This window comes from Sporobolomyces salmoneus, assembly GCF_050403485.1.
Source record: "Sporobolomyces salmoneus JCM6883 DNA, S_salmoneus_JCM6883_v1_ctg37, whole genome shotgun sequence".
NCBI lineage: Eukaryota > Fungi > Basidiomycota > Microbotryomycetes > Sporidiobolales > Sporidiobolaceae > Sporobolomyces > Sporobolomyces salmoneus.
The window spans coordinates 50,048-76,072 of NW_027481126.1; the positions used below are offsets into that span (position 1 = coordinate 50,048).

At 50.8% G+C, this 26,025-nt stretch overlaps 10 protein-coding genes across 10 annotated transcripts; 7 read left to right on the plus strand and 3 right to left on the minus strand.

Annotated features, from left to right (window-relative positions):
• Positions 1–119: 119 nt before the first annotated feature.
• JCM6883_005816 (uncharacterized protein) lies at positions 120–1,224 on the plus strand (the record flags this gene model as incomplete). The annotated part of the gene is made up of 3 exons (XM_076633341.1): positions 120–254; positions 319–925; positions 992–1,224. The coding sequence occupies 3 exons, from the start codon at positions 120–122 to the stop codon at positions 1,222–1,224; spliced, it is 975 nt and encodes a 324-aa protein (XP_076486652.1).
• Positions 1,225–2,541: 1,317 nt separating this feature from the next.
• On the plus strand, positions 2,542–5,754 carry JCM6883_005817 (RRM and SURP domain-containing protein; the record flags this gene model as incomplete). Its single annotated transcript, XM_076633342.1, has 11 exons — positions 2,542–3,087; positions 3,147–3,226; positions 3,345–3,391; positions 3,459–3,485; positions 3,554–3,708; positions 3,778–3,985; positions 4,049–4,407; positions 4,490–4,567; positions 4,630–4,815; positions 4,886–5,125; positions 5,191–5,754. 11 exons carry the CDS (start codon positions 2,542–2,544, stop codon positions 5,752–5,754), a joined length of 2,490 nt encoding a protein of 829 aa, XP_076486653.1.
• Positions 5,755–6,004: 250 nt separating this feature from the next.
• JCM6883_005818 (uncharacterized protein) lies at positions 6,005–7,292 on the plus strand (the record flags this gene model as incomplete). The annotated part of the gene is made up of 3 exons (XM_076633343.1): positions 6,005–6,373; positions 6,454–7,026; positions 7,122–7,292. The coding sequence occupies 3 exons, from the start codon at positions 6,005–6,007 to the stop codon at positions 7,290–7,292; spliced, it is 1,113 nt and encodes a 370-aa protein (XP_076486654.1).
• A 240-nt stretch (positions 7,293–7,532) lies between these two features.
• Positions 7,533–8,517, plus strand: JCM6883_005819 (F-box protein; the record flags this gene model as incomplete). The annotated part of the gene is made up of 2 exons (XM_076633344.1): positions 7,533–7,854; positions 7,916–8,517. 2 exons carry the CDS (start codon positions 7,533–7,535, stop codon positions 8,515–8,517), a joined length of 924 nt encoding a protein of 307 aa, XP_076486655.1.
• A 1,174-nt stretch (positions 8,518–9,691) lies between these two features.
• JCM6883_005820 (uncharacterized protein) lies at positions 9,692–10,629 on the plus strand (the record flags this gene model as incomplete). The annotated part of the gene is made up of 2 exons (XM_076633345.1): positions 9,692–10,132; positions 10,195–10,629. The coding sequence occupies 2 exons, from the start codon at positions 9,692–9,694 to the stop codon at positions 10,627–10,629; spliced, it is 876 nt and encodes a 291-aa protein (XP_076486656.1).
• A 683-nt stretch (positions 10,630–11,312) lies between these two features.
• On the minus strand, positions 11,313–13,443 carry JCM6883_005821 (uncharacterized protein; the record flags this gene model as incomplete). Its single annotated transcript, XM_076633346.1, has 6 exons — positions 11,313–11,553; positions 11,631–11,852; positions 11,919–12,549; positions 12,633–12,707; positions 12,783–12,908; positions 12,999–13,443. The coding sequence occupies 6 exons, from the start codon at positions 13,441–13,443 to the stop codon at positions 11,313–11,315; spliced, it is 1,740 nt and encodes a 579-aa protein (XP_076486657.1).
• A 374-nt stretch (positions 13,444–13,817) lies between these two features.
• GPN2 (GTPase GPN2) lies at positions 13,818–15,268 on the plus strand (the record flags this gene model as incomplete). The annotated part of the gene is made up of 5 exons (XM_076633347.1): positions 13,818–13,889; positions 13,953–14,324; positions 14,414–14,570; positions 14,662–14,822; positions 14,888–15,268. The coding sequence occupies 5 exons, from the start codon at positions 13,818–13,820 to the stop codon at positions 15,266–15,268; spliced, it is 1,143 nt and encodes a 380-aa protein (XP_076486658.1).
• Positions 15,269–15,579: 311 nt separating this feature from the next.
• SCP160 (Scp160p) lies at positions 15,580–20,408 on the plus strand (the record flags this gene model as incomplete). Its single annotated transcript, XM_076633348.1, has 9 exons — positions 15,580–16,408; positions 16,485–16,999; positions 17,077–17,265; positions 17,383–17,866; positions 17,938–18,440; positions 18,516–19,059; positions 19,147–20,067; positions 20,149–20,241; positions 20,308–20,408. The coding sequence occupies 9 exons, from the start codon at positions 15,580–15,582 to the stop codon at positions 20,406–20,408; spliced, it is 4,179 nt and encodes a 1,392-aa protein (XP_076486659.1).
• Positions 20,409–20,824: 416 nt separating this feature from the next.
• On the minus strand, positions 20,825–21,759 carry JCM6883_005824 (uncharacterized protein; the record flags this gene model as incomplete). The annotated part of the gene is made up of 3 exons (XM_076633349.1): positions 20,825–21,139; positions 21,217–21,449; positions 21,519–21,759. 3 exons carry the CDS (start codon positions 21,757–21,759, stop codon positions 20,825–20,827), a joined length of 789 nt encoding a protein of 262 aa, XP_076486660.1.
• Positions 21,760–22,077: 318 nt separating this feature from the next.
• Positions 22,078–25,964, minus strand: RTT10 (tRNA (34-2'-O)-methyltransferase regulator RTT10; the record flags this gene model as incomplete). The annotated part of the gene is made up of 14 exons (XM_076633350.1): positions 22,078–22,155; positions 22,220–22,287; positions 22,350–22,493; positions 22,557–22,657; positions 22,808–22,950; positions 23,015–23,346; positions 23,414–23,582; positions 23,642–23,737; positions 23,803–23,886; positions 23,943–24,654; positions 24,726–25,099; positions 25,167–25,406; positions 25,470–25,811; positions 25,878–25,964. 14 exons carry the CDS (start codon positions 25,962–25,964, stop codon positions 22,078–22,080), a joined length of 2,970 nt encoding a protein of 989 aa, XP_076486661.1.
• Between the last annotated feature and the right edge of the window lie 61 nt (positions 25,965–26,025).

The following is a 26,025-nucleotide window of genomic DNA, read 5'->3' on the forward strand; positions in this document are numbered from 1 at the left end:
CATCGCAGCTCCGTACTGTTGTGAAAGTGGAGTCCGCGGAGGATGGCGGAACGAGATCTGAGCCCAACGCTGTTTCAAAACTTCCGCCAACTGAGCGTCTCTCTTTCTCCGTCTTCAAGATGGCTGCTCCTTTGCCATCGACCCTTGAACCGATTCCGATCGAGTCAGATCATTCGCGGATGGGCTACCCAACACGCTATCCTCGGTTTCCTCCCGGGACTCCGGGTTACGTTCGAAGACAATGGTTTCCATGGGTGAGTTCTCAGCGTTGCACTCTCTTTGAATCAGTAGGTTGTTCAACGTTGCGGTAGTCATCAGGTCGAACAAGTTCTTTTACCGGCAGTCAACGATTTCGTACATCAGTTCGGTCAAACGACGATTCCTCTAGATCGTCGCTCAAACTTCCTCCGACTGTTCCATGAGATCGAAACGTATTGCCTTGAATTGAGCAAAGTCATCTTTGAAGGAACACCACCTCAGTTCCCCCTGAATCACCGACCTCTTCCCGTTTTCCAGGTTACTTCTCCCACGAATTTTGCCGTGAGTTCTCCCCAAGTTCTTCCCCCATCCTCGCAAGGACTCAAGCAAAACTCAGCAGCACTCTCTGGACAGGAGATACACCTCAGATTACCCGGTATTGAAGCGAAGACCGCGATCTTGCCATCCGAACGAGTTTTCGTTCCAGCGCCTGGAGCATTCGTCGGTTTACGGCGTCCGGATCCTCCCCGCACAGCCCTCGTCCTCTCACCGCAGATTTCCAACGAGCCCCGTCACGGCTCCAGCGCTCTACCTCGGGTCATTGAGTTTTACGAACACCGCGACGGGCATTCGACGTTCCCCGTCCTTTGCCAAGGACCGACGAGTTCGATGGAAGATCTCGCAAAAGGCGTTCTTGCAGGCGAACCAAATCGTCCATGGACATATAGTAAGCTCTTCCGTCCGCCTAGTTCTCATTCATAACTGAGTATTTGACGATCATGGGAGTTTCCAGAATCTGGCGAAACGTATTGGACTGCGATTAACCCGCTCAGTACATGCAGGAATGCTTCATGGCTAGTCAAGTTCAGTGATCCAGATATCCGAGTGTGGATCACGTTCGATATTCCGTCACTTCCTCCGCCTCTCCCTTCGCTTGCGAACTTTGCGCCGATACTTCCTCCCGTTGGTACTCCCCCTTTTCCTCCTCCTCCGCCGCATCAGTTCCATGCGATCCCCCGTTCTTAGTCCAATCGAGATATGTTGTGAGTTCCGCTTGTCGATAGAAGTCCTCCTCTATCTATAGATTCTTCTGCATCATAGCTTAGACCGTGCCGTCTCTTCCTTCTGTAATTCTTCCCGTATCCGTCTTGACAATGTCTCACCTTCTTCTTCGTCGAGTTCATTGCGAGAGAAGAGTCGTTTTGCCGGGCTTGGAGGAGGAGCATTTGCGAAAGGAGCTGGAATTAGGTGGTAATGCACGTGAGGTACTACTTGAGCATGACCTTGCTGAACATTGCGGCCATATACGAGCATGAGCACGACGAAGGAACGAAATGAGGGCGGGGAGAGAGGGATAAGAGACTGACATTCGAAACGATATTGAAATCTGGTTGATTGACCGCTGTAAACCTTCGTGACTTCTTCAGTCCAGCTCTTGTGATATCAAAGACTGAAGAAAGAACAAGGTACCTCGACACAGAGCTCTCGATATCCGAGGCAGCGTTCGACCGATTTCAGCTGATAATTCGGCGGGAAGTTGCGATCTATCTCAACGGTTCAAGCTCGTGATCAGCTGAAGTTGACGGGATCACGGATCGGTAGATATGGACTAGAGAGGCGGTGGAAGAGCTTACACGCGCTCGTAATGCCGTTTCGGGACAACTAGTAAATGTCCTGGCCGAATTGGGAGGATGTCTATTCGCGAGGCACCGATCAGAGCGGCGTCAGCGGACGGAAACCTTCACAAGCGAATTCAGAGGTAGCGGACCTAGAAAGGCTATCACACTTTCGTCCTCGTAGACCTGCTCGAGCCCGAATCTCCATTAGCGAAAGCTGAATCCGGTTGCGAGACGGATGACTACTGACCTTGTACGCTTCTTGCTTCCCTGCCACAATCTCACAGAACGTACACTCTTCTTCCGGCTGTCCTGTCAGCTCCCTAAGCTCGACGGAAGGGCTTGAGGAGTTACCGAGCGGGGAACTCGAGGAAGGAGGTGAGGCGGAGGCGGAGGGACATGACAAGGAGGAGGCACGTTTCGCGAATAGGTCTATGAGGTGTGAGGTCATAGTGTCGAAGCCGAAAGTGATGTAGAAGTCGAAAGGAAAGCTGCGTCGAGACCGGTTCGAGGGTTGATTTCCACCTTATCCGACCACCTCTCACGAGAACCCGAGACCCGTACCAACAACTCGACAGTACCTCAAATATCTCGACACGCCCACTCCCGAGCTCCTCGACTCGCTCCCTCTTCTTGAATTTGGTCTCATCATTCCAGAACAACCTCCTTCTAACCCACCTCTATCACCCTCCCAAGCTCGACTTGACAGCGCAGCAGAACGCTCAAGATGGACACCCGCCGTCGCCTAGCCGAACTCGATCCAGATGACGAAGATCCCTCACCTTTCGAAGCCGCTCCCTCCCTCTCCGCGAACAAACTTGCTCGATTCACCGGTGCCCTCCCTCACACTACTCGTAAATCGAAATCTGAACGCGAGAGAGAACTCGAGGCGGAACGAGCGAAGAAACAGGAGGAAGAAGCGGCAGCAGCTTACAACGAATTCGTTGAAGCGTTCGGAGGGGATGAGGAAACTGGCCCGGAGACTCATTCGAGAGGAGGAGGAACAGGAAGAGGAAGAGGTCCTTTGAAGGGATTCGTGAGAGCGGGAGGGGAAGAAAAGTACAATCCTTTGGCAGCGAAACCTCCTCCTCCTCCTCCTCCTTCGAATGAACCTCGACTTCCTCCGACCGGACCGAAAGGGTTCTCGGCTCCTTCAGGACCAAGAGCGATGATGGGAAATCCTGTCGCTTCGACTTCAGCTTCGAAAGCACCGATTTCAACGAAACCTCCTCAAGGCCGACCAACCGCGATGAACTTCATGGACGATGACGAGGTGAGCCTGCTCTCTCCTACACGGATCGGACGTAGTACTGACGAAAAGCTCTGCATTAGCCCACACCCGCACCGAAAGCTACTGGAGTACTCGGAAAGAAGAAACGAGAAGGAGATAACTTTCTCGAACAACTCAAGAGGTTTCTCTTCCTTTCCTCTTAACTCCTCTCTTGATCGACCACGATCTCCTTTCTGTCTCGATGGGCGGCTTTCATTGACCGGCGATTGCTCTCTTCGCGTATTTCGACACTTGTTCAGGGATCAAGCCGCTCGAGAAGAACGACTTCGACAGAAAGCTGGATACGGTAAGCTCACATCGATCGATACCTCCTGAACTCATGCTGACATCGTTTCGGCTGCCCTGTTGTGCAGTTGGGTCATCGGTCACGGCTCTCGCAGGTCAGTCTTTTCCCTCTCGCTTGCTCTCGCCGTCAGTTCCTTCCCACTGACTCTCCCGTCCTGCTTAGCTCGAGAAAACGCTCCGACTCTCACTGGAAACAATCACTACGACCTCGACGACCCTTTGACGACGAACGTTCACGTCGGAGGACTCCCTCAAAACGCGACTGAAGAATCTCTCGGGAAACTCTTCGCTCAATACGGCGGAGTCGGAAGTGTCAAAGTGAGCTCGTTCTCCCTACAGCGATACGCTATTGGCCATTTCAACAAGCTCACTCGTGTGTTCGAGTAGATTATGTGGCCTCGATTGGAATCTGGTCAATTGAACACGACCGCCGCATTAGGACATCAAGGTCGTAAACTAGGAGGATTCGTTGCGTTCTTGAGGAGAGGAGATGCGGAGAAGGCAGTGAAAGATATGGACGGAGCTGAATGGGGAGACAGTATTTTGAGATGTGGATGGGGGAAAGCAGTTCCGATCGCCGCGAGAGCTTTATACGGTATGTCTTTCTCTCTTCAGCTATTACTGATCCGAATTGAAGGGCCTATCGTTACTTGCGTAGAACCGGAAAGAGGTTCCGCCTATTCGAGTCACCGCTCTTCTCGAAGAAGACATTCCTCTCGATCAGCATCGCCACCTTCTCGGGGTCGAGATCGTTCAGCCTCACCAAACGATCCACAAGAGTTCCTCAAATCGAAACGTCGTCGTTCTTCCTATTCTCGCTCGAGATCTCGTTCAAGGAGTCCACCTTCCCGATCTCGCAGAAGAGGAAGAGAATGGCCCGAGTTAGAAGAAGGAGTAGATGAGAAGTTCCTGGTGACGGTTGCGAACAAGATCAAAGATCACGGGAAAGGATTTGAGGGAGTTCTGCGAGAAAGGGAAAAGGGGAATCCAAAGTTTGCGTTTCTGAACAACGAGGAGGTGGGTTTCGAGAAGTTTCCCGGCTGAGCGTTCTTTCACGAGGCGCTCGAACTGACATGTTCCGCTTCTCCTGTACTCACAGCTTCCATCTCATCATTACTTCAAGATGCTTGTCGATCGGGATTACGAACCTCCTGCAGTCGCTCGTTTCAATGACGAGGTCAGTTCATCTCCCTTATCTTACACTCGCCGAAAACTTCGCTGACAATGACACGAGAGCAGGGCAATCACGAAATCTACTCTTCCGATTCCTCCGAAGATTCCGAACAAGATCGAGTCGGCAAAGGAAAGCTCGGAAGACTCGCTCAAAAACGATTCGAAGCCTTGTTGAGGGGGCTGACGAGTACGAGGGAACGAATCGCGAAAGGAATGTCGTTCGCTTTGGAACATGCAGATTGTGCTGCTTTCGTGCGTTTCTCTTGCTCTCCTACGACTCTCTCCCGGTCGATGTGTTGACTGATACCGAGGAGATCATCAGATCGCCGACTTGCTGGTATGCTCGTTAACGATTGACACGACTCCGGTTCCTCGAAAACTCGCTCGACTTCACCTAATTTCCGACATCCTTCACAACGCTTCTGCGTCTCTACCGAACGCATGGGTGTATCGATCGATCTTCGAGAAACGACTGGAGAAGGTATTCGATCATCTCGGCGACGTCTACTTGAGCTTCCCGGGGAGAATGAAGGCGGAACAATTTAGGGGAATGGTTGAAAAGGTGAGCGGGACCCGCTCTCTGTCGTTCAATCGGATGACTGACTGAGGTCGGGAGTCTGCTTATAGGTCATCGATGTTTGGGACAAAGAATGGTTGGTGTTTGAACCGAAAGTGATCGAGGATTACAAACGAAGATTATCCGGAGTCGATTCAGTTCTACCTCAAGATTACGAAGAACCCACCTCGACTCCTCTCGAAGCTCATTCGGAATCGCCTGCTCCACCTTTCCCTCCACAAGCCGAACCGCAGGTCGATGAAGTTGAAGCAGAAGAGAAGAAATCGTTCGGAGGCTTCAAGATGAGTTTCAAAGCTGCTAATTTCGCTCCCGCCAAATCGACTTCATCCTCCTCTCTCCAGCCCGAGACGGCTCAAATCGAAGGCGCAGACGATATCGACTTGGACGGAGCACCGGTTGGATCTACTGAGGAGATCGATGTTGATGGAGCAGAGATCGACGTAGATGGGGCGGAGATTGACGTTGACGGAGCAGACGTAGACGGAGAAGAGTTAGACGGAGCGCCTGTGACGGAGATGGGAAAAGAGGAAAAGAATGAGGAGGATCAGGACGGAGAAGCGATGGAAATGGATAGCGATCAAGAGGGAGCAGGGGGAGGGGATATCTTCAAGTAGGGACACGGCGTTAGTCTGACTGTCTGTGAGGTTGTGACGAAGATCGCTCTAAAGAAGTCCGTTTGAGAGGCGAAGAGTTTGTGCGATTTTACTTTTCTGTTTTCTCTGCAGCTTCTCGCGGTATCTTCGCCTCGACGCTTATCTCGCTCGTAGCCTCTCTCTCTGAACGCTCGAGATCACTGCGCTAGTAAAAGTATGGATCTCTGCGACGTTCGCTCGACTGTACTTTCACTCCTTTTTCTCTTTCCGAATGACTTCACCCACCTCGACCTCTCCTCACCGCATCAGTACAACACTCAAATCACGCCGCGTACAAGCGCTAGTCCTCCTCACCATCCAGAACGCCTCAGTCTCCCTTCTCACTCGATATTCCCTCCAGCATGCGATCTACTCTCCCAACGTCGCTGTCCTTTCGACCGAGCTCGTCAAGGCCTCCATAAGTCTCATCATGTACCTCCTGGAAAGTCATAACATCAGCACGAGTAGAAAGGGGAAAGAAAGCGAGACGGGTTCAACGATTCGACACGTTGTCGAGGAGCTGTTCAACAAGGAAGGAAGGAGGGCCATCGTGCAGATGACAATACCGGCTGTGCTGTATAGTATACAAAATACCCTGCTTGTACGCTGCTCGCTCTTTCGTTGCACCGCCTTCGCTGACTTTGTTCTCTCTCTTCCGCTCGCAACCTTCGTTCGGAATAGTACACTGCTCTATCGAATCTCACTCCGCAAGTCTACCAAACGACCTACCAGCTCAAACTCGTTACGACCGCAATCTTCTCGATCCTGTTTTTTCGAATTCGAATCTCGCGAAGAAAATGGATCTCCCTCTTCTTGCTCACGGCTGGAGTGATAATCGTGCAACTCAACTCCTCGACAACCACACCGACGAGAAGGATGAAAGTCAGAGAGGGCGAAGACGTCAAGAAAGGGTTTCTGGCGATTTTCGCGGCTTGCGTCTCGAGCGGTTTCGCTGGCGTCTGGTTCGAACGGATCCTCAAGTCGTCGTCTCGGAAAGGTCGACCTCGTCCGACAAATCGACGGGAAATCGAGAAGGAGGCAGAGGATAAACGGAAACCTCAATCGTCGTCTCTCTGGAAACGGAATCTGCAACTCTCGATACCTTCAATCCTTTTCACCTCAATCGGCGTTTACTTGTCTCATGGTGGATCGTGGTGGGATCGTGGTGGAGTAGGGTCGCTGTGGAATGGCTTCACTCCGCTGGTCTGGTTCGTCGTTTCGTTGCAATCTATGGGAGGTCTTTTAGTTGCCCTCGTGCGTCTCGTTACCTCGTTCTCCCCTCTCATCCCACTACAATCTCTGCGTATCTCTGTGGTTACTGACGCTGTCGTTAGTTCGTGGGAGAACAGGTCGTCAAAGAAGCTTCTTCGATCGATAAAGGTTTCGCAACCTCAATCGCAATCATCCTTTCAACTTTACTCAGCTCGGCTTTCGATTTGGGAGATGGCGGAGGACTGAATTGGAACTTTGGCTTAGGAGCGGGACTAGTAGTTTGTTCAACGGTGCTCTACTCGATATGAAACTTCAACTCAGACATTTTGTTTCTTCTCCGAGCTCTTCTCTCGGTCGCTTCGCCTCTCATCGTTAGTCTAGTTCGAGTAGGACGCCTATGATACGTGTTATAGCCGGTCGTCAGCTGAACGAGACTTGCGCGCGATCCGAAGTTCCCTTCTCTCTCTTCCTCTTCCCTTCACCTTTCTCCTTCGATTCTTCGCCAAGCTCTACTCGAACTCGCTCACAAATATCTACACGGTCTCACAATGTCCATCCCTGCGCTTCCGAACGAGCTCCTCCGGGACATCTTCTCTCATCTCGCTTCATCTAAGTCTACCCTCTTCCACGTTTCTCTCGCCTTCCGTGCCTTCTGCGACATCGCGAAACCATTGCTCTACTCCCACATCATCATCACGACATCACGTCAGCGCGAGTTGTTGAAGAGAGTGAGGAAAGAAGACGCCAAACTCATTCAGAAGTTGGTCATCGACAGACTCGGAGCTGACAAGGCAGCCGCACACGTTCATCGAGATTCAGGACACAGCTGTCTTGTGGAACTCTTTCAAGGCGACTTCCTTGACGTTTCGAGTGAGTGATTTCGATGTTTCCTCGTATTGTGAGGCTGATATCGATTGCACTCGTTCGGTAGGCCTCAAAACGCTTCACGTCCGATGCATGCTGTCGCAACGAGATGGTCCGTTACTAGATTTGGACAAGATCAAACCCGCTTCGAACCTCGTCGAACTATCGGTGCAAGTACATTACCTTGGCGGCGATTTCTGGGATGCAGTACTCCTCGAACCACGTAACCGACCGAAGCTATCGAGAGCTGCCTTCTTTGGAGTATCTTACGGCGAAAACCCCGAAGGAGGTCAAGTTTTTCATCGCGATCACCTTCGAGATTCCCCTCTCCTCCCTTCCCTCGCCTCGCATCTGGATGTATTGCTCCTCGGACACCAGTTTGGAGACCGTTTTGGATCACAAACATACAAGGGCTCAGTAAGAGGATCAAACATTCTAGTCTGTTCGGACGAATTGGACTACCTCGTCAAGGGTTGGAAAACGGCTCACGGCCTCAACTTGTATCTCCTTCCGGAGACCTCGATGCGTATCTCCTCGGTCCCAGGCTGTTTGAAGAAACTGCTCGAAGCGGCAAAACTCGTCCCTCGTCAACGTTCCTTCTTTTCCCTCCCTTGGTCTTACCGCTACTTGTCGTCAACAGGAAAATCGATCCGGCACTCAAGGATTTAGGAATGGAAATTCTTTTCGAAAATCATCTGCGATGCGAGTACTCTTCGATGAGGAAGGAGGAGGACGACTCGATCTCGCTCATTCCTCGTTCTTTCGTCAATTTCGTCGCGAAGCAAAAGGAGAAGGAGAAAGAAAAGGAGGAGTCGGAACAAGGGGAGGTCTAGAAGGTAAAGGTGCTCAACGAAGAAACGGAACAGGGTGCCTTGAGCTGAAGTCAGTCGGAAACGGGTCAGAGTCAGGGTCTGAAGTAGCGAAGAAGAAACGATTAACTGTACAATCTTAATTTCCTTTCTTTCCTTTTGTCAGCTCTTGCTGGGTTGCAGAGAGATGGGAGCTCTGGTTAAGCTTCACTCGGTGCTCGTCCGCTCCGTCGATAGTCGCGCTCTCGTGCTCCCGTAATACTCGAAACTGTTCTCCCCCAAGATTCGACACCGTCTCAACTCACCTTTTAGACTTCTCTTGTTTCCACGGGATGCCGAAGCAAGCGTCGACAGACAACGATCGCTGGGGCGAGCCTTCTACCGCAAGTGAGCCGAAGCAAGCTGTTCGGATTCTTCGCAACAGATTTTTGACTTTCGTTTTTCCTTCCACGCCGCCCTCTGTCCCCCTTCTCTCACGTACTGAATCAAGTGTCACAGTCAGAAGCTCATTCGCAGTTCCCTATGACCAATTTGAGCTGATCTGGTATGCCTCAGATCTCAGGGCTCGAAGAGAGATTCTGGGCGAGTTGCTCTTTCTTCTCTATCATTCAAGTCTCTCGAATTCCGCGCCGACCGCCGAAGCAGCAACGCTTCTCTGATACTCGGCAAGCTTCGATTGATCGCTCCAGCGTCCGTACCTACGTGGCAACTCGTTCCTCAGATCAAGCCGCTTCTCTCCTTCCTCTCGTGTCGCAGCCTCGCCCAGATCGACTGGACAGCTCAAGAATAATCACAGTAGCTACTCTGACCTGGATCAAACCTCCACGATCATTTCCCCGTCGTCCTTCTCCGCACTACAAAATCTACAACTCTCTCATCTGCTTTCAAGGCCATCAATCGTCGGACACCTCTCGGGACTGGTCAGGCTACTTTGCAAGGCTATCAAGAGCGTCTTCCCTCTCCTCATCTCCGACAGTTACCGACCGATATTCACCCCTCTCTCCCTCCTCGAGCTCTCTTCCCCTCCTTGCTCAATGACCTCGATCACGACCCTCGGCTACGGACTGACAGTACGAGCTACCGACCTCGTCACAGCTGCTCAAGCCTGGCCCGGTCTCAGACCGACCTTCAGATTCTTCGACTTGCTCCTCCTTCGCAGACGAAATGGAACCTTGTCGAGTTCAGGATTGTTACAAGGGTTGATCGACAAGGTACCGGTCGAAGTATGGGAAGAAATGAAGCACTGGACCGTTCTGGCTGAGATGGAGGACGCGGAACATCGATTTTTGGCGCCGTTTTTGGACTGGATCGATGAAGATCCCAAGTACTGGGACGTTGAGATCCCGGCAAGGAAGAGTTGGGACCTCATCCGGAATGGAATTCCTGGCTGTCGACCTCAAGAGTGGCTTCACTACTCGGATGCCTACAACGATATGCTTGACGAGTTCAAGCGAGGTGACGCTACCGCTTTTGCTGTGAGTCCTCCGAGTTCCATTCTCTCCACCAGCAGACATCTAACTACTGAAAGACTCAACAGCCGATCCATCGTCTCGTTGCCTCCTTCGGACTCGCTCTCCCTCTCTCGAGAACCATAACCCTCGATCCTCAAAAGTGGTCCGATCTCGACGACGTGGTCCTCATTACGACGCCGAGTCGAGTCGAACGGGATGGCTCATCCTACCCGACGATTTCGGCGGAAGCTGGATACGACGAACAAGATGAACACACTCTCGTCAACGTCTCTCTTGATCTCCCTCGTAACGCCAACCTTCGCTTCGTACGTTTCATCCGTACCTTCGGCCTGGAAGTCGTCGAGGTCTCGCAAAGTACTCTTCGCTCCGTTGCACCAGGTCCCGACGTCAAGAACGATTCTCGTAAAGGTCTAGCCGGAATCAAACAAGAGGAAGTGAAGACAGTTCGAGAGGTTAAACCTAGGTGGATGTTGTATACTTCCTGTTGGGGAGATTGGTGAATAGGAAGAAGAAGTAAGGAAGAAGTGAATGAGGACGAATGGGCTACAGCGAGAAAGAACATTAATTTAGTTGTTTTCACCAATTCAATCTTTTTCGTCTAACGTTTCATCTTGTCCGGTATCGGGGTCCCGGAGAGCACGAGACTGTCACATCGATTCCTCACGAGCACGAGGCGATCCAAAGACTGTCATGAAGCTCTCAAGGCTGCGAAGCATCAAAGGCTCGAGGCCTCAAGGCTCGAGTCAGCTTATTGCTTTCCCGATTGCAATGGAACGAAGTGAGCAGGATTCGCGAGTAGAAACGGGGGAACTTTAGTACAAATTCATGCCCTCCTTTGTTGTTCGCCATACATAGGCATAAAAGAGGGCCTCCAAGGAGAGTCACGAGACGATGTCGAACTCTAGCGATCGATTGCCGTGCGCGCGAGGAATATACGCACGAGGTCGTCGTAAGAGAGCGAGCGAAGAATAAAAGGCTCGCAGCTTCGAATGAAGTCGAAGAGGGCGGACCGACGCACAGGCTAGCTTGACGAGAACATTCAAGCTGTAGCTGGTTTAGTCAAGGCGAGTAGCGATCACATCCAAAAAGATCCTGAAATTACAACAACTTCAAAACTCGATAATCTCAGTTGACCCTCCGACTTGCTCTGTCTGTTCTCGTCGAGCGCATAGTTCGACCTACATCATCGGTCGATCGTCCGAGGATTCAGAGGCGGTAAATCCTTCGGGTTCGAACTCGCGAAATCTGAATCTTCAATCTTCGATAGATCCACCTCGCCATGGTCCACTCCTTCCTCCTCCTCCTTCTCCTCAGTTGGGGGTATTGTTGTTGTTGTTGTCGTCGAATCGGGAGAGAGAGGTTCGCGTAACCAATCGAGATTCGGAGGATACGTAATCCCATTCTTTTTCAGATATTCCTCATTCCTGTCACCACTTCCTGTAATTCATCAGTCCTTCCTCTCTTTTCAGAGTGAAGAGATAAAGAGAAGGAAATGACTGACCAGAATTTACTCGTATGTCTACTCCCCGAATCGCACAAAATCGTCACGATTCTCAATTTCCTAATCCCCTTGACTCCTACTTCTTCAATTTTTCTCTCCTTGATCCATTTCTGAGCGAGTCTAACACAAGCGACGAGGTTAATGGCGGAGGAGGAACCGAGGAATAAACCGTCGTGGGAGGCGAGGTGTCGAGACATTGATAAGGCTTCAGAATCAGTCACCCTGTTCGGAATATTCCCGCTTTTAGTCCCGACGTTAAGTGGAGACGATAAGGGAGATACAACGAACCGATAAGCATCATCGATAATAGGTTCCGCAACCCTCAGGTTCCTCGTCACTCTATTCAACCCAATCCCCTCCACGATAGTATCCACCTGAAACCTTCTCCTCTTCCCTTCTTGTTCTTTCTCATTCCACATGACCCCTTCTTTAATCCAATAAAACAACCCACTCCCTTCCGGATCACTCAGGACTACTTCGATTTTATTCGAAGTGAGGTTCTTTAGAGTTCGACCAACCCCAGCGAGAGTCCCTCCGGTACCGGCTCCGGAAACGAAAGCGTCGAGAAGTCCGGAGGTTTGACGGTAGATTTCAGGGGCGGTTGAGGTGGAGTGGGAAACGTAGTTTGAGAGGTTTTCGAATTGATCGGCGAAAATTGCACGGGGTTGATCTCGACGATTCTCCTGGTCTGTGTCGTCTTGTGTGATTAGGAGATCGGGAGAGGTAGCTGAGTTCGAACGGGAGAGGGATGAGGTAGGAGTAGTAGATTGAGGTGAACGAGAAGGAGTCGAGGCTGAAATTGTCGAGCGAATCGTATGGCTCCCTCCTCCTCCTGATGAGGTATTCTTTCCGAATTCGAGTGCTCGTAACCTTGCTAGGTTCACGTAGTGTTTCTTATCGACGATTGAAACTGGTCTGACTGAACTCACCAGAAAAGACGTCCGCATCAGCCTCTCACGCTCGAATCGGACAGACAGAGAAGGGCCTCAAAGGGTGACTTACCTTTCTCTACAGTAGCCCCTAGTACTTCCAGCATCCCAATCTTTTCTTGCGCAACATCATCCGGTAACACAATATCTATTCCGTCTCTCTTCATCAGCACTTTCCTTCCCTCGCTCTCGAAAAGAGTCAACGAGGAAAACAATGACGCACGAGCATTATACCCCCTAGCTTTCGCAATCCCAGCAATACTTATTCCTGTCGACCCCGAAGTTCCTTCAAAAATCGTTGATCCAGTATTCGGACTGATTAATCCTTCTTCTTCTGCTTGTTTAATAACTACCCATTCCGTTCCATCCCGTTCACTCCATCTCATCAGCTATCTCCTTCTCCTCCGGACAGGGGGGGCGAAGGAAGGGAGAGACGTACTCGCAAGAGAAACTCGATCTTTAACCGACCCAAAAGGATTCATAAACTCGCATTTCCCCAAAATCTCTACTTCTCCCTCCCCGAACAAATCCGTTAGGGAATTTATCCGAATCAGAGGAGTGTTCCCAATGAGTCCTTCGATTCCATCGACGATTCCCTCTTTATAAACTTTCACTCCTTCTTCTTCCTCTCCTTCTCCTCCGAGTCGGCTGTGAAGAAGTGATTGTGAGGATGAGGAGGTAGAGGGAGAGATGAAGCGTCGGTTGAATCGATGACGAGCCCAACGAGTGAACGAAGTAAGAGAGAGGGAGAGGGAGAAACCGAGGATTAGACCGAGGACGAGGGAGGGTTTGGGACCGATTCGGGAGGGACGAAGGAAGGTGGGGAGGAGGGAGAAGGGGTGGAGGAGAACGTAGGGGAGGTGAGAGGTTAGGGAAGAGGTCATTGAGGCGAGGGAGGAGAGGGACAGGGAAAGTGGGGAGAATTGAAGGGAGGCTGCCTAGAGAGCCGCACCAGCTGAGATACAAGGCCTATAGCGTGATTGGTCTGGTCGATTTAGTCGAATCAGTCGGGAGGAGTGAGTGGAAAGAGGGAGAGAAATGTTCTTGATCTCTTTTGACTTCTTTCGCATCACTCAACTCCTCAAACCGACTCTTTGCACCCCGAGAACATTACTAGACCCTCTAGATATCCTTCGGTCTAGTCGCCGCTGCTCAGTAGACTACCGAACGCTTGATCGAAACACTCAACTTGATCCCGAGTTCATCTCCCCTCCTCTCTCACCAACTCGGCTGAACAAGCCCATATTCCACCTACCTGATGCCATTCGGACAAGTCGTGATTGGTCCCCCAGGTTCTGGTAAAACGACCTATTGTTGGGGACTCTACCAAGTTCGTCTCTCCATTCTCTCCTTCTGTCCCCTCTCTTTACTCACCTCCCTCGTCGTCTTTCAGTTCTTCCAAGCCCTCAACCGGCCCATCCTCCTCGTGAACCTCGACCCAGCGTCCAAGAAACCCCCCTACCCCCATTCCCTCGACATTTCTTCCCTCATTTCCCTCTCCGACTGCATGACTTCCTTCGGTCTCGGTCCCAATGGAGGAATGCTCTATTGTCTAGAATACCTCGAAGCGAACCTCGATTGGTTAGAGACAGAACTAGAACGAGTGATCGAGGAACAATTGGAGGAGGGGAAAAAGAAGGGTTTGGGATGGAAAAGGGAGGAAATTTATGTAGTGTTTGATACGCCGGGACAGGTAGAGTTGAGTACGAATCATCAGAGTTTGAGGAAGGTTTTGGAGGTTTTACAGAAGAGGATGGGGTTTAGGGTAAAACTCATCCCCTTTCACTGTCCCTCCTTCCCTTCTCTCTCTTCTCGAGCTGGTCGGACTGACAACGACTGAGCGGGGGCAAGTAGCTAGCAGCAATAAACTTGACGGATTCAAGTCACATTCTCGACCCATCGAAATATATCAGTCTCCTCCTCTTATCGCTTCGAACGATGCTGCAACTCGAATTACCTCATATCAACGTCCTCTCGAAGATTGACTTACTCGCTCTCGCTGGTGATCTACGTACGCACTTACCCTCCTCTCTCCGCCCCTTCTCCGCTACTCTCGACGACGCGGAAACTAATCAGAAAGCTGGGACGAGGGAATAAAACAGCACTGAATCTAGAATTCTACACCCAAGTACAAGACCTAGAACACCTCCTCCCTCTCCTCTCCCAAGATCCTCGAATGTCGAAATTCGGAGAACTAAACGAGAAAATCATTGAGGTCGTAGAAGAGTTTGGATTGGTTAGTTTTGAGACTCTCGCTGTTGAAGTAAGTCCACTTTCCCTTCTCTACCTCGATGATGAGGGGCTGATGAGTCAGTGATGAGTGAGTAGGATAAAGAATCGATGCTTTCATTAGTTTCAATAATCGATCAAGCCCTCGGCTACCGTCCTCCTCCCGTTCCCTCTTCTTCCCATCCTCCATCTCACTCTCACTCTCACGATGACCTTTCCCACTCTCACTCACATGATCACCACTCATCACTACCGACACCCCCCGTCCACGTCGCGCAATCGATAGGTCTCAAAACTTCAACGATTCAAGAGAAATGGGTCGATCATAGAGCTGCGTATGAGGGGTTCGAGAGGGGGAAATGGGAGGCGGAGGGAGAGGGAGTGAGGAGGGAAGCGAATGAGAGGAGTAGGAGGGAGGCGGGGGCGGAGTTGAGACTGCCTGAAGAGGGAGAGGAGGGAGAGGAGGGAGAGGAGGAATGAAAATAAATCCTTTTCTCACTAGATTCTTGCCGCCGTTTTCTTCTGGCAGACGAGGATTCCCAGTTCGTCGTAGGTAGCTAGACAAGAGAGTCAGATTGAGTTACAGAAAAATACTGGAGAGAGAGACTTCGATCAAACACGTGCTCTCCCAAGAGTCCTCTCTTTCTCTCCCAACTTATTCACGCCTCGCTCGCTCGATCAACCCCAAGTGAGAGTCCAAGCAAGTCGTAAACAAGTCCCCGTCTGGTCCCCCCCTTCCCGTCCTCGTCCCGTCTCTCGTTAACCGATCACCCTTCCACGTCGTCTCGATCATGTCCTCCACTCCCGTCCTCTCCGCCGCTCAACGCCTTCAACAAGCCCACGAAGCGAAGCAACAATCCAACGGCAACGGCAACGGCAGTAGTAATGGAACAGAAGGTGGATTGATCCTGGAAGATCCATTCCCAAGTCTCTTGACTTCCGATCCATTTCCCCCTACTCCCTTCGCTCCCTCGTCCTCTTCCGCCTCGGCTAAACAAGGACAACAAGAGAAGAAGAAGGATGTGAATGTAGATGTAGATGTAGAGGACCAAGAAATGTTCCCTTCCCTCGGTGGAGGAGGAGGAGGTCCATCTGCCTCGAAAGCCGCCGCGACTGGATGGGGTTCAGGAGGAATTGCATCGAAAATCAAAGCTGCCCCTACTCCTTCGCCCTCAAACGGAGCTACCACTTCAGGAGGAGGAGGTGATACCGCAACTCTCAGTTTCACTCTCCCGACTTCTTCGATTCATATCACCGCTCCCTCTTCCGGTTCCCAAGGAGGAGGAGGAGGACGTAATGGACTTTTCTCTAACGATCCTCGATTGAAATCCGGACCTCCTACGACTCTCGGAGAAGTCCTGAAATACTTGGAAGGAAAAGAGAAAGGAGGAGTTTCGATTCAAGCTAGTTCTTCTAGTAAATCTACTACGTTCATTATTCGTGCCACCTCTGCCTCGTCGAGTAAGTCTGGAGTCAAGGGAGGAGGAGGAAAGAAGGGAAGTAGTGCGCAGGAGGAAGTGGAGAGAGTTAAAGCGGAATTGTTGGGTTGGTTAGAGAGAAAGGTAAAGGAGGAAGTTGAGGTACCGAAAGGATTGAGGGCCGTTATCATCGGTGCGAAAGGTTCGTTTCTCTCTCTCCCCTCATTTGACGCTTTCGAACGAGGGAGAACTGATGGAGAAATGCGTGCGAGGATCAGGTCGTACATTGAAACAAATCATTGATTCGACTGGATGTTCGATCCAAATCCCTCGAGACGAAGACCTACCCCTCTCCTCTTCTGAACCCACTGCTCAATCCGTCGATTCCGATTCCGAAGATCTCGGCCCCCTCATCTCAATTTCCCTCTCTGGTCCTTCCTCGGCCGTCGCTTCAGCGAAACTCCAAATCCTCGCAATCGTAAGGGAACGTACCTCGAAAACTACCGTCTCGATTCCTGAGATCCCGAGCGAATATTGGATCTTCCTCCGTGCGAAAGTTGACGAGTTGGTTGAGAAGACGCTTGAAGAGGAGAAGGGAGAGACGAAAGAGAATGTTACTGTGTTTGTACCGAGACGAGTACCGGCGGGAGGAAAGAGAGGAGTCGATGTTGAAGATTCGGGAGCGAATGAGGAGAACGGGGACAAGGGAGAGAAGAGTGTGGTGAAAGTTATGGGGGAGAAGGAATTGGTTAAAAGGGTTGTTCAGGCGATTCATGAAGAAGTTAACGAACTCGTTCGTCCTCCCCTTTCTCTCCTTTCCCTCTCTCTCTCGCTCGAAGGAGTACTTATGAGGTGAGTTACGTGGTGTAGAGATCAACTGTTCGACCGGTTATTTTCTCGCTCCCGAAACGACAACATCGATTCCTAGTTGGACATTCTATTTCAGATCAAATCTTGTCTGAAACGGGATGTGCAGTTGAAGTACCGAGTCAGGAGAATGATAGTGAAGATGTTGTTGTGAGGGGTCCTAGTAGGGAAACTATCAAGGCTATGCAATTGGTACGTCTCGAGTCATCCATCCTCTCTCTCCATCCTTTTCCTCACTTGACTCGATTTTTGGGGAAAACTGACATCACTCACCTCCTCTCGCTCTCTTGCTTCGTGATATGTTGATAGGTAATGGATCTCGCCTCTGCTACTCCCGTCGAACAACTCGATCTCCTCACGGCCCATCGCGGCACCCACGACCCTCGCGTCTACGCCCGTTCCCTCTCTCGCTACTTGCTCCTCAAACGACGACTTCTCCCGATCGCCCAATCAACTCACACAAAGATCTATCTCCCAAAACCTTCCCTCATCTCCCCTTCCTCCCAAAACGCATTCCTCGAAATCGTAGGCGAGACGAATGGACAAGAAGGGGTATCGAATGCGAGAAGTCAGGTTATTAGTCAAGTGAGGAAATTACCCCCGAGTGTGTTTGAAACGGTTGAAGTGGAGGAATTGGTTCATCGGTATTTGATTGGGAAGAGGGGAGTTAAAGTAAAAGGGTTGGAGAAGGAGAATAAAGTCGAAGTTCTGTTCCCGAGAGAAGGAGAAGGGAGGGAGGTATTGATCGTTTATGTTGGAGAGGATTTGAACGGTGCGAAGGAAGCTCTTGAAGGTGAGTCGCATCGCGATCGTTTTAGTTTCTCTGCGGAGAAACTCATTTGATCATTCGCTCTCTCTCTGTAGCTACTAAACAATCCCTCCTTTCCCTCGCCTCTGAATTCGCCGATCTCGTTACCCTCACCGTGACCATCCCCTCTTCCCTCCACGGAGCCGTTATCGGAACGGGAGGAACCACTCTGAACGCCGTTCTCGGTGAAGAGAAACTTTCTCACGTTTCCTTCGGATCCCCCGACAACTCTGATCTCGTCACTATTCGAGGACCTCAATCCGAAGCCGAACGAGTTCGATCTGAACTCGAGCGAATCTCGGAAGAGTCAAAGAAGGAAGAAATCGTTAATTCCCATGTCGTTGAATTCGAGATTGAAACGTCCCTCGTGAGACATGTGGTTGGGAAGAGTGGAACGGGAGTGAATAAATTGAGGGAAGAGTTAGGAGTTAGGGTTGATTTTGTGGAATTGGGGGAGACGAATAAGAAAGGAGGGAAATTGAGTAAGGTTACGATTAAAGGGAGGAAAGAGAATGTAGAGGAAGCGGCTAAGAGGGTTAAATCGACTGCGAACAAAATGGTCAGTTCTCCCATTCGTATTGGCTCTCTCTGTTTCGAGAACGAAGAGCTAACGGAAGGTCTGGGTTTCTGACAGGCGGATGAAGTCACCCTAACGATCCCACTTCCGGTTTCACTCGATCGTGGTTCGTTGATCGGTAAACAAGGGACCTACCTCAAACGACTCGAAGAGAAATATGAAGTTCGAATCAATTTCCCCAAATCTTCCTCCTCCACCACCACCGACTCTTCTTCTTCGGCGGAGATCGTTATCCGAGGACCTTCAAAGGGAGCTCAATCAGCGAAAGGAGACTTAGTCGACCTAATCTCTTACGAAAAAGAACATGGGAACGTAGTTTCCTTCACAGTATCGATCAAAGCTCTCCCTCGAATTCTCGGTAGAGGTGGTTCACAAGTCAATCTCATCAAGGATGAAACGGGAGTAGCTTCAGTCGACATCGATCAAGAAACTGAAGATTCGGAGGAAGCGACGATCACTTTGAGGGGAACTAAAACGGCGATTAAAGAAGCGAAGGGGGAGATTGAGAAGATTGAGAAAGAGGTTAAGGAGGAAAAGAGAATTGAAATGGAGGTTCCGAAGGAGTATCATACGACTTTGATCGGGTCAGGTGGATCTAGCAGTCAGTTTCATTTTTCCTCTCACTTTTTCTCCCACTCTCTCTTTCACTTGGCTCGAAAAAGCTGATTTTCCCCGTTGCTCGATATAGTTCGCGATTTGATCACTCGTTGTGGAGGACCTTCCGACACTCGAGCTTCTGGCAACATGGTTCGATTCCCTCGACAAGGTGACGCCTCCAACACCGTTCTCATCGTCGCTCCTTCCTCTATCGCCACTCGCATCCACTCCGAACTCTCAAAAGAGATCACTCTCCTCGCTTCCCGAGTCGTTTGGGGAGTCGTAGTCCCTCAATCGAATCATGCGGCAGTGATCGGGAAAGGAGCTTCGAATTTACAAGAACTTCAACGAAAACATGGAGTGAAAATCTTCATGCCTGGTTGGAACGATTACACTTCGGCTGGACCCGTCGAGAATTCAGAGGAACTCGGAGGAGAAGTTGAAGAGAAGGATCTCGTCAAGGTGGTTGGACCTAAAGAATCGGTACTCGCTGCGCAAGTTGATCTTCAAGCCGTGAAAGGTCGCGAAGGTCGATCCGGTACTGCAACTCCTACGACCGCGAATGGAGGTTCCTCTTCGGCTCAACATTCAGTCAAGGTCGACGTTCCGAAGAGGTTCCATGCGGTCGTTGCTCAAGGAGGGAGGTTCTTCCGTTCCCTCCCGAACGGAACGAGGGTTTCTCACGAAGGAATCAAACCTCCTTCTTCGAATCTCAAGGCAAAGAAACCTCTCGTCTCGACGACCAACAGTAACGGCTCCTCGGCTCGTATCGACGATGCAGGAGATTACGACTCGGCTCCCTCCTCTGAAGGAATCGAATTCCAACTCGTCTCTCTTCACGAGGACGAGAACGGTTCCTCTGCTCCTGGAGAGGAGGAGGAGACGATCCCTTGGGTCGTCGAATCGAGGAACGAGGAGGATGCACAAAAGGTCGCGGAGGAGATTAGGAAGAGTTTGGAGAGGGCGAAAGAGGCGACTCATATTGGTTGGGTCACAGTTCCTCGTGGAATGAGTGAGTCACACTCACACAAACTCTCTCTCTCGTGATTGTCGACACTTTGGGACTGATGATCTCTCGTTCGTCGTTTTGTAGTGCCCCGAATCGTCGGTCGAGGTGGATCCGGTCTCGATCGACTTCGTTCGACTGGAGTCGACGTCGAAGTCGTAGGAAAGCGTGATGCTAACCGTGAGCCCGTTCTTCCTCTCGTCTCTGACCGTTCTCATTACTGACGAACTAGATTTCGACGATTAGAACTCACTTTGACCGGTTCTCCCTCGGCAATCGAAGAAGCCCGATCAATCATCGAACAACTCAACGCTCCTCGTCAACGTCGTGATCGAGACGAGTACTAATTTCAGCCCTAGTCCTGCTGTTACCTTCAACCAAAAACCGACATTTTCTCTCGCATCTCAAAAAGATTTTCAATCGATTCATCTTGGATTTACCTTAACCCCTTCTTCTCTGTTCCTTCATTCGAGTCGTTCTTTTTTTACCTTTCTTCGTTCTACTCATCTTAACTCGACAGTCTTTCTTGCAACGAAACAAAAAGCATCGTATCTTTAGTCACTCTCTGTCCTTCTCTCTCTTCTCGTCGTGCTGCTCAGCTCGCTTCTTCTCGGCGACAGCTGTGCAAACGGACGACGTACTGACTAGACCCAAATCCGCGGTCACCGAAACAGAGTTTGTACAGAGAGACCGAAAGCAAAGACATCAAACGAAAGCACACAAAACTCCTCAACGTTTTCTTTCGCAGGATTACCTCCAATCTTCAGACCATTCGTTTGCCCCTCGACTCTTCTTCTTCCTTTTGATGCTTCCAGTGGAGGACGAGTTCGACGACGTGGCGGGAGAAACGATCTTTTGCTTCTGCGAAACTTTTTCTCTTGCCACCCCGGTTGCGATTGAGTTGGTTCAGAGACTGTTCTTGTCTCTCTATCCTTGCTTTCAGGGACGATTCTTGCGCTATGAGCTTGTTGGCCAATTCCTTGACAGTGTCCACGGCGGTGTGGTCGTCTCCAAGGCAACGAGCCCCTGCCTCTTCCATCTCCGACGTCAAAGCAGCTTCTACCTTGTAAACGAGCATCTGAGGAGAAAAAACGTCAACCAGGTCGCTTTCCATCATGCTTTTGGATGAATGTCGTTGACAGGAAGAGAACTCACGAGAACATCGTGATAAGGCTTCTTCAAAACTGTTTCCTCAGGCCCCGCTCCAGCCCTGCTTCCTTCCGACGCTACTGACGCTCCGCTAGCCAAGTACGTTTTCCAGCACGGTGCTCCGGTCGCGATCGCATGATCTACGTCAATTCCTTTCGATTTCGCCATCGTGCGAAGTTCTGTTTGATCGAGCTCGATGGCTCTTGCGCGTCTCCGGACTTGTTCGAGGAGGTCCTCCACTGGCACATTCAAGGAAGCATTAGCTAGTTCTGAGATCGTACGCTTCGGAAAGCAATGGTCGTGCTTACGCAGCTCCAATTTCGGTTGAAACCGCGCGTGCAAATAATTCGTTTCGCTCAAGTCCATATACGAAGCTCCGACCACCTTATGTTGCTCGTGACTAAGATGTTCCGCCTTACTGAGTTCTGACTTTGTCGATTCGACCCGTTGAAGAGAACAAAGTGTTGAAATGATTTCGTCGTAGAAGGGAGAACTCGTTGGAGCAGAGCTGTCAAATTTGACCCTGGGTGACCATAGAGTAGGCGTCATACTCAGACCAGAGAGGTAGCTTGGGTTGAAGAAGGGAGGCTCAGTGGAAAGAGAAAGGAGAGCAAAGACCCCGATGTCGTCCCTTCGAAACTGCACCGATCTCCGGAAGAACTCCGCGGCGACGATGTCAACGACGAGTGAGACCAGATTTGACGCCAGCTGCATGTGGAATGTACCGATCCAATCCTCGAAGGCGAGTAAGCGAAATGTGAGGAGATCAACGGTTGCGAATTGCAGGTCTCGACTTTATCCTAGAAAGCTGAGAATTTCCTCAGACTTCCACGCCAGCTCCGACAGATATATTTACCACGTCGAAGCCTATGCCTGCAACAACCACCTTCCACCATTCGCTTCCATCCTCTCCCTCAATTCGAATTGCGTCCTGAGCTGAACAATCTGCGACGTCGAGAAAAGTCGACTCGATGAGCTTCAGGCGAGGCTCCCGGTCTGTGTTGTCGACAGCGTAAAAGTTGAGGCGTTGTTCGACGGAAGAGGAAGCGAGTAGACTCGGTGACAGGAAGTCGAGACCTGCGGAAAATGAGTTTGAGTTATCAGTCGTTGGTCGCTGAAGCGCTTGGGTTCAAGGTCACCTTGTATTGTCGAGCCGTGTGCATCTGCTAGAACAGAGGAGGAGGACTCAATCGCCTTCAGCTCCCCCTCGATTCCGGTCAATTCGACACGCTGTATTGTCACAGCGTTATCGTCGCCAGCGGTAGCGATGAGCAGCGTCGAGTCTATAGGAATGCGTTCGGACATCAGCTCATGCGTACCGAGAACAGCAGCTGAAAATCGCTAACCTCGACTCGAAACGCTCAATCCGTTGATTCCCGATTGATGAGGATGTCGCACGTAGAAGGGTTCGGGAAGCGTAGAAGATGACGCGGAAGGTTGTATGATTCTATAATGGGGGTTAGTCAGCTAAAGAATCGAAACGCGCGAAGGATTCGAGGGACAAACGATGTGAAGTCTCGTATGCTCAATCTGCCGGATTACGAAGCTGTCAGTTCCCTTCAGACTTTGTAATTGAGGAAAGAAGAACGAGACCCACCTTCCATCAGATTGACCGGAGATGACGAGCACCCGTTCTTGTCCATCGACGAAGACTTTTGCCACTTCGACCGAAAGAACACATTTATCCAACCCTTCCGTCTCCCCTACCAGTTCAAAGCTTGATCCCGAATGTCTCCATAACTATGAGACGACCAAGCGAGTCAATTTAGGGAACGAACACCGAAATTGACAAGGCAGATCTCACCTTTAGTTTCCCATCCGAATAACCCGCAACGACGAGGCTTTCTTTCTCGAGTTCAATCAAGGATATGTCCATCGTTCTCACTTCTCCTCCTTCGACATCCGCTAGAACAATGCCTCCTTCGAGCACCCTCACTTCGATGTCACCCTCGTCTCCGGCATTCTCGAGCTTCCGGACGACATCGATCTCGAAAGCGGTGAGAAGCTCTCGAGTGCCGCAAGCGTAAAGGGTCGTTGTTGACTGGGTGTGAGATGGAGACGAGAAAGTAAGCGACTTGAGCGAGCTCGGAAGGTATCGATTAATGTAGAGTGGGCGGAGAGAGTTGTCTCGATGCACTGTGATCAAGAGAACGGTTCAGTATACGACGCATAAAGTCAAATCGACGTAGAAGAATTGACTTACGCTGAGAGATCGCCAAGACGCCATTCTCTGCTGCACTCGCGACTATTGTGACTTGCTCTCCCTCCAAGGTCAGCCTCTGCATTTTGACCGCGCGGACTTCTCGACCGTGAAGTCCCGGCGAGATGACCGAGGATGGCGCAAACTGAGAACCGTTGCGTTGTTCAGTGAGCTGTCGAGGGAAAGCGGTCAGCGACACGTCCGTGTGAGAAGTACATAGGTTTCACGCACTTTTCCTTGTATCACGCAGTAGTAGAAGGATCCGTGTAACCGAGTCTCGAGGAATTGCGAAGAGCTTTGTTTCGCCGGACTGTCGAAAGCGTACAACTGAGAAGGCAGGGGTTGAGTCCGCTCGTCAGTCTGTGACATAATTGAGAGCAAGATGCACGTACGAGCCGACCGAGCGAGTCGAAGACAGCAGCTCGTGTATCAACGAGAGCGAGGTATCGAATCTCGCCATTTTCTTGCACGAGAATCTGAGATAGACAGAACAATCAGCATCCAAGCTCAAGATGAAAAGGGAGGCTCTTACCTTCTCAATCGTGCCCTTTGCGATACATCTCTCGTCGAGCACCTTCAGCTCGTATTGTCCCTCCTCCTTCTTTCTAATTTCCGTGAGTTTTCGCATCCCGTCTCGTCCAATACTCTCAATTTCCCATCGATTCGTTTCCTTCACTCGCTGGGGGCCTCGAAGATCTGACACTCCGTCCGAATGGACCTTGATCGATGCGAGCTCTTTCAAGCTGTCGAGAGAGTGTAGCGAGAGTCGACCGTTCGCACTACCGATGAGAACAAGTGACTCGTCGACGAAGAGGATCGAAGTTGGTGCGGTCGAGCCATTCGAGCTCGGGGTGATGTCGATAGTCGAGAGCGGCGTTGGAGAATCAGAGAGTGAGGACGAAGAGAGGGAGCAAACGTGAATTTTCCAACTTGCTCGTCCCCAGACCGCCAGCCGCGTTCGATCCTCGTCGAACGTACACGATACTGCTTTGATGCCGAAATTGAGTTCGGAAATCTCGTCGACCGTAAAGCTCGGATTGTTCGAAGTCGATTCGTTGCCTGATGGAGAAATCGAGAACCGAGCGAAGAGACAATTCCCACGATTGTTGAAAGCTTGGAGAGTTGCGACATTTGCTGATTCGAAGAAGAGGTGTAGGGAAGTAGCGGTGTTGGCGAATGAAGGGGAGGAATGGAATGGTTCGATTTCTTGAAGCGGTGTTGACGGGGTGGATAGGTAGAAGGATCTATGACACGATGACACGACAGCGTCAGTCCAAAGGTCAACGAATGGAACGAGACATCGAGTCGAATTTACCCATTGTTCGTTAGCGAGAGAGCCACAGGTTGATCGTTTGAGGGATCGACCGCGACGACGAATGACTTGATCTGTGATCCCTGATCCGTTTTCTTCGATCGGACCGGCGGACGAGAAGATTCGAGAACTGCTTCTTCCGTTGAAGGTAAGATCCAGCTTCGAATCGCTCCGTCGGCTCCTCCAGTAAGCGCAACTTCTGTCATTGTTTCCTCTTCCTTCACTCTTGCGACGTTGGCACTCCAGATTGATCGACCATCGTGTCCGTCTCGCCAAGTTTGGAGGAGAGAACAGCTAGAGGAGTTCTGAGCTGTAACGGTCTGAGGTTTCGACGGTATTGAGCGAGAACTGAGTCTCCACAGTCGACAAGTCGCATCCTGTCGACCGAATTCCCGCAAAATTTGAGCGAGCCGCAGTCTCGAATGAAGCCAAGAATCGACGCACCTCTCCAACACTGACGAGTCTCTCTTCGTCGACCCACTCTATCCGCCAAACTCTTCCTTCGTGTCCCCACAGTATTCTCGCCTCTTTCTCGACGAGCTGCGTTTCCTCCTCCTTTGTATAAGCCGAAGAAGCTGGAGTTGATATTGACGAGAGATCCCAGATTCGAACGGTACGATCATCTGAACCCGATGCGAGCAGGTTTGGGGGTTCAGGCGAGAAAGAGACAGTAAATATAGCTCCCTATAATGAGTACATGGTCAGCCTTGGGGTATGTCGCGAGGAAACCCAGAAAGTCAAGCTCACTCGATGCCCATTCAGCCTGCTCAGCTTGCCCATAATCACCTCCTCGGTTCTAGTCTCTCGTGAGCCCGAACATCGCTCGATCAAATCTGACACCTTCTTCAGGTCGAGATCCCAGATCAAAACTTGTCCAAGTAAACTTCCGCCTGCTAACCTCATCGTTCCGGCCCCTTTGTTGTACATATGCTGAGAGAACCTCGAGGTCCATAGGAGAGGTCGAGCTGGAGCGTGAATCGTCAGAAAAGGGTGAAGGAGCGGGATCGAAGAGGATGCGGTTGACGAAGGAGACGGGAGAGGAAAGACGAGAATCGAATTGTGCAGCGTTGAGATGAGCAATTTATCGTCCTACACATAGTCGACTATTAGTAACAATCTTGGTCTAGGCGAAAGGCGACAGGGCATACGACTCACAGAGAAGAATGCAGCATCTCCGGCGAAATCATCAAGCGCGAATCGACACAGTGTTGTCGGCTGAGCTTCCCCTGGACTGCACGACATGTCAGCTATCTGCCGCGAGCTGCTGTGCTAGGTCAAAGTGGCAGACTCACTCGTTAAGGTC